Raw genomic sequence first — 6244 nt, 5'->3', positions numbered from 1 at the left:
CACCACTCCCATGTCATCATTACATTTACTGACAACACGACCAAATGTCGACCATCCTCTGCCTCATCAGGGACAACGACGAGACGGCCTACAGAGAGGCGGTGAAGACACTAACCCGGTGGGTGTCAGGACAATAGCCTCTCTCTAAACATCATTCAAACCAAAGAAAGGACCTTGGACCACGGGAGACAGACAGCATGGGGGGATGAGAGGCTGAGGTTGAAAGGATCACAGCCTCGAGTTCCTTGGTGTGTGTGTGTGCACTTCACCGGAGAACATCTCTTTTGAACACGACACACAGACAGCGTGGTCAAAACACTCGCCAGCGCCTCTAATTCCTGAGGAGACGGCATATGTTTGGCAGGACACCAGCAACGACCAGAACTTCTACAGGTGCACCAGCAAAAGCATGCTGACCGGCCGCATCACAACCCGGTACAGGGGAACCGTTCTGGCCACAGCCGCGGGTCCCGACAAGAGTGCGGTGTGATTTGCAGCACAGCACATTGCTGGAAACCGACTCCTGGCCGTTCAGGATATCTTTCAGCGGCGGTGTCTGCGGAAGTCACACAGCAGCATCATTATGGACCACAGCCACCCAGCACGCAGACTGTTCTCCTTGTCAACGCCTGGCAGATGAGCATGAGAGCATGGCTGCACGTACCACCAGACTTAAGGACAGTTTTTACCTCCAGGGTATCAGGCTTCTCAACTCATTGACCTAAATAGTCCTGCTGTCTGCAACAGCCATGACTTTTGCTATTATACCAGGACTTATACATGCCTAATGTGCAATTCTTCCGTTTACACTTGTCACTCTTACAGCAGAACCCTCATGTTAATACATGCACACTGTGTTATATTTATCACATTTTCTATAAAAATATATACAAATAGTGATGTTATTGCAACTAGTGCGCTTACTGCTGAGCTGTGCTGGTTTTTCTCCTTCGACACATTTCACTGCACCGTTCCTCCTTTAGTAACCTACATAGACTGACAACTGAAACTGAAACAAATGCCCCTTTAACTATCTGTTATGATTTAAAGCTCTCCCCCTTTGCACTGACTGAATGTATGGAGTAGATACATATGATCCCAACTCGAGGTGTAGGTCCCATACTTGAGATGTAAACCAGAATAACAGAGAGGGAATGGCAGGACAGCTTCAATGTGGAAGAAAATATAGGATTTCATCAACGTGAACAATGGAACAAAGAATAGCACATTTTCTTTTAGGTTTAATCTCCTTTAAAGTTATGAGTGCTAGAATAACAACCCGCAGTTAATAATAGGCCTACTGCTGTTATACAACAACAGTTGGGGAAAGATAGAGCCATGTGATGCATTTAAAACATTTGTATCTCCATAAGTTCTCTATAAAAGAGTGCGAGGTGTTCTACGACAATGTTTTCTTATTTAAGGGCGCATTAGCGCTCGACAATGGTACAGTACAGTAAGCTAGTGATATGATTGTTATAACACCATCTTCCTCCTGGCTGTTGAACAGCAGTGCATCGACACACGTTTATAGATAACCGATCTATAAACGTCATAAATATAATTACTTACCGGATAATTTAGCGCTGAGTTCGGTTGCTATATATATTATATTCCATTTTTCGGATGATCACTTGCGCGTCTTTCAAACGCAGATCTCCACCTCATTTCCATGTGCTCGCGACCACGCGCTCCACGCAGCCGAGAAATCCGTCAGACACGGGGAGTGACGTCACGGCGAGACTAGAATTAAATGGCCCGCGGTGAGGATAAAAATCCACTCCATCGTGTAATGACTCCGTTAGGAAATACCGTTGACTCGCTTCTTTATTAAATGCGTGACTCAAAATAAAATAGATTTTGAATATGAATCATGCAGCAAAGTAATTTAAATGTGTCACTGTTGTGCTGTGGTTTCTGCTGCTTGCTAAATCTAGTTCATCTCTGTACACATGGTTTATTATAGCTTATAGGCTACACATAGCAGAGCACTGTCATCCCAGAAGAATCTGTTCAAAACCGAAAGCAATAATGTAGGCCTATAGAAGGGTTTGTAGGCCTACATGTGGAGATTTATAACACAACTATGACTCTCTATAGTGACAAATAATTTGCCGATATATTAAACAATTACATAAAAAGATTACTAACATAACTAACACTCTTAACAAGCTTATGCTTCCAAAATGGAGATTGTTGTTGAGGTGTGATGTCCTGAAGTTCAAGCTTTATTGGTTTATAATGTACATGAACGTGTTAAGGTCTCCAAGTCTATTAAAAGATAAGTGAAAAATACAAAGTAGACATATTTTCTAGAATATAATTTCTCAATACACTGGACATCTATGAATCTAATAGTTTAAGTGCCTTCTTTAACCATATAACAGAGCTAGGATTTAAATGGATGTCTTGAAGCCCCGTCCCTATCCGCTGTAGAGCTAGAGGGGCGTCACCAGTCTCCACCCACAGCCTACTATAATTACACAGTGTCCCTTTAACTGCTAACATTTGGCAGGACATTTCATTGATCACCATTAAGCATAACTACACCAGGGGCGCAGGACTGGATGTGGCGTGTCTGAGTTCAACTATTGTTGGCTCTTCGATGAACCCTCGACCCTGGCGCATCACGCGTGTTGTACGAGGCGGAAGAAATGTAAACATAAACACAGAACCGTGTTTCCTAGTAGTGGCAGACATTGATGTGATCTGACGTCATACTAGTGGCTAACATGTGATGAGTGACTGACCAAAGAAAAGCCAAGAGACAGTTTCAGGAAACATTTTTTATATTTGAATTGAGGAACAAAATGGAAAAGCGAACACTGAAAACAACTGGGTGAGATCTTCCAGTCAAATTGATCCAAAAATACATTTAATAGGAAATTTTATTTACAAAATAATGAAAAACAAAACATAAAAAAATTATATTTTATGTCAGGCGCTCAACTGTGCAGCGTCCCCAAATTTTTTCTTTTTATATTTTATTAATAAAAATAAACTTTAAATATTGTAATCCAACCATAACGTCTGAGGCAGTATTGAAAACGTTGAAATCCAACAAGATCTCCACAACTTTAGAATCCCCGTCTTGCATTTGCATGCAACATTATAACCTGTACACACTCAACCGACTTGCATAAAAAAAAAATAAAAAAACACCAGCGCCAAGTCTTAAGACCCTCGGAGCCTCAGGGCCGGGGGGTCTGCAGGAGGCAGAGCCGCTGTCTGAGCGCCTCGCTCCTCCTCTGGAGCTGCTCCTTGACGGACACCAGCCGCTGCTCGTCCGTCTGCATACCGTAGATGCACTCAGTGGCCTTCTTCAGGATCACCACCTTGGCTGCCTTCTCGTTGTTGGCCACCTCGGGTATCTCGTCGCGCAGTGCGAAGAAGCTCAGCTTGAGCTCGTTGCGGCGCTGGCGCTCCAGCACGTTGTGAGTCCGCCGCTTGTCGCAGTCCTCCGTGTCCGAGGTGCGCGGGCTGGCGCACTTCCTGTTGCCGCTGATCTGCTTGAGCACGCGGCCGTGCCCGTGGCTGTGGTGGTGATGGTGGCTGTGGTGGTGATGGTGCGAGGGCGGCAAGCTGCCACTGTCCAGCTTGAGGCGTTTGACGGCGGCGGCGGTGGCAGGCGCAGGGGGGTCGTGGCGGGTGGAGGGGTGAGCGGCGTAGTTGTGTTGGTGCGTGGAGACGTGGCAGCGCTTCAGCACCAGCGGGCTGGGGTGCCTTGTGTCCGATGGAGACGAGTCGCCGCGTTTAAGGTGCTGCCTCTTCTCTACAGTCACCACGTCGATCTCCTCCTCGTCCTCGTCCTCATCCTCGTCTTCCTCCTCTTCCTCGTCGTCATCCTCATCATCACCCTCGTCTTCTGAAAGAGATGGATGAGCAGAAGGTAAACAAACATCCTAGACTTTCAGGGAAGCTTTTAAGGAATAAGGCTAGGAAACGTGTGCGATCTTCCCCGGGATCAGCTGTTTCAGACACTCCCCACAGCCCAACGACATACCTGTCCACTACAGTGCAGCGCATCATAACAACCAACAGTACCCCTCCCAGCAGGAACAGAAGAAACACGTCCCAACCACTCACCCAAGTGGTTGGAACCGCACCAGCTCGCCTCGGCCGCACCCGCCCTACATCCTCCCTCCCTCCCTCTCCCGCATTCATCTTCATTAGTAAACACAAGATCAGAGATAACCGCTAGCCGGTGTTGAGCCTACCTGAGTCGCTGCAGCTGCTGCTACTGCCGCTACTGTTGGGGGGGGTATCCAGTGACAGGTCCCGTGGGGAGGCAGTGCAGCTGGTGCTGATGGCGGTGGTGGTGGTGGTGGGGGTCTGCGGTAGCACCGCAACACTGGGCTTGGGCGTCTCGGCAATGGGGTAGGGGAAGACCACGGAGGGGTCGATGCACTCCTCCGCGGACGTGTTGAGGTCTTGCAGGTAGTTTGTGTTGAGTCTCACCGACGGACATTCGGACGCGGGGCTACTCCCCCCCGTGGAGGAGGCAGAGTCCCTGCGCGCCGCGTGAAGCGACGCCAGACGGTCCGACACTACTTTCTCGAGCTTGGCCACGGCAGAGAAGCCGCTCCACATGCAGTCCTGGATGATGATGGACTTGAGGAAGGTCTGGGAGTAGTCAGAGTCGCAGATGATGCTCTGGTTCACCGCGTCGTCCCCCAGAAACTCCGTGACCATCTCCAGCTGGTCGGCCGTGGAGGGGAAGAGGCTGGAGAGAGAGGGTCTGCGGCTTGGGGAGAGGGGCGGGGTGGGCAGCAGCTCGAACTTCTTCCAGATGTCCTCGCTGGGAGCCGGCGGCTGGGGCTGCTGGTTGTGGTGATAGAAGTCCTCCTCCTCGTTGTCGTAGTAGAAGTAGGGCTGCAGGGAGTCGTAGTCGTAGTCATAGTTTTTACTCGTCGCGGTAGCCCCTGAGGAAGAGTTCAGCGGCATGGCTGCCCTAAACGTCGAGAAACTGAAAGGAGACGGAGAGGTTGTAGTTAGTATTAATTAGTCACGTCTAAGTGATGTGTGTAAACGCTGCGACAAGGTGTGTTGGGCACGCGTCGAAGTGCAGCAGTGTTCACATGGCAGACAGTTCAAAACACCGAGCAGGCATGCGCTGCCGGTAGGCATGCGCTGCCGGCATGCATGCACTTCTGTAGTCAGCAGGTGCTCGATGCGTGGCTGAAACTAACTAAAACATGCAGTACACAGACATGCTGCAACACACACACACACACACACACACACACACACACACACACACACACACACACACACACACACACACACACACACACACACACACACACACACACACACACACACACACACACACACACACACACACACACACACACACACACACACAATGCAGCAGTAGTAACGTTACACACTAAGCCAGAGATAAGGGTTTAAACCAGGCAAAACGCTGAGGCGTAGCGCCATGTGTCCAATACGCTGCTAAATTCCTCCTCTTACCGTGAGCGAGAAACGGTTGACACCCGGTGTGGGTCTGAGAAGTGGGGTTTAGAACCCGGACCCAAAATACGCTAAAAGTGCAAGTATTCCAGCAAGAAAGAAACGTTAATCCAGTTCTGGCTTGAGGCGGAAAATTCTCGCTCGTACTGTCAGTGGAGACGGAGGAGGCGTGCGTTTGTGTTAGTAGAAAAGCTGGACGTACAGCGGCTGTGGAGTGAAGCCGTTCACGAGCTGCATGGAAATCACAGCTGAGGCGCGACCGGCTGCAATAAGAAGGCAGCGTTACTCTATGTGGACTGTATCCCTCCGCGCGAGCTTTCCCGCTAAATAAGCAATGGATTTAGGTCTTAATGAAAACACATATATTCTCCACGGGTTGTGCTATAAATTAACACTCGAATCGAAGATGAGTGTATTTGTGGATATTTAGTGTGTATAAGTAATCTTTGAAATGGGGGACTACTTGTCGTGGAGGCAGACAAATTTGGGAGTAGTAAGTTGTGGCAAAGGAGTCCATTGACGCCTACTGACGAAGTAGTACTGTAGTAAAGTGGTTGGTAATAATAATACCACTGTAGTACGGTGGGGTGGTAACCTCTCATAACAAGAATTTGCCTTTCACTTGGAGTTCTTCCTAAAAGACACCCCCTCCTTAAACACACACTATAACAACACAAACGATAGTAGACTTTACAATTCAATGCCCAATAAAAATCGACTCATATTCTTGGAATTTTTACAGCTATTTAATGATTATCCAATATGCCGG

The 6244-nt window shown here is 48.4% G+C and overlaps 1 protein-coding gene across 2 annotated transcripts; it reads right to left on the bottom strand.

The window, feature by feature from the left end:
• Positions 1 to 2826: 2826 nt before the first annotated feature.
• Positions 2827 to 5692, bottom strand: myca (MYC proto-oncogene, bHLH transcription factor a). 2 transcript variants are annotated; one of them, XM_084475072.1, is made up of 3 exons: positions 5476 to 5692; positions 4218 to 4966; positions 2827 to 3865 (listed from the first exon to the last, which is right to left on the bottom strand). In XM_084475072.1, the coding sequence occupies exons 2-3, from the start codon at positions 4942 to 4944 to the stop codon at positions 3192 to 3194; spliced, it is 1401 nt and encodes a 466-aa protein (XP_084331198.1). In that variant the 5' UTR covers positions 4945 to 4966; positions 5476 to 5692; the 3' UTR covers positions 2827 to 3191. The 2 variants fall into 2 exon arrangements, with proteins under 2 accessions (XP_084331198.1, XP_084331199.1); XM_084475073.1 differs by having other exon boundaries at positions 2827 to 3862.
• Positions 5693 to 6244: the final 552 nt, after the last annotated feature.

Source organism: Micromesistius poutassou (genome assembly GCF_964030765.1).
Source record: "Micromesistius poutassou genome assembly, chromosome: 11".
In the NCBI taxonomy this organism is placed as follows: Eukaryota; Metazoa; Chordata; class Actinopteri; order Gadiformes; family Gadidae; genus Micromesistius; species Micromesistius poutassou.
Note: the sequence above shows the minus strand (reverse complement) of the source record. Positions and strands in the feature narration are given on the sequence as shown.

Bases quoted from the DNA above. Each gene is read 5' to 3' on its own strand.
- myca (XM_084475072.1), bottom strand. From the start codon at position 4,944: ATGCCGCTGAACTCTTCCTCAGGGGCTACCGCGACGAGTAAAAACTAT. The intron at 3,866-4,217 runs GTAGGCTCAACA...CATCTCTTTCAG, and splicing joins CAGCAGCTGCAGCGACTCAG to AAGACGAGGGTGATGATGAG.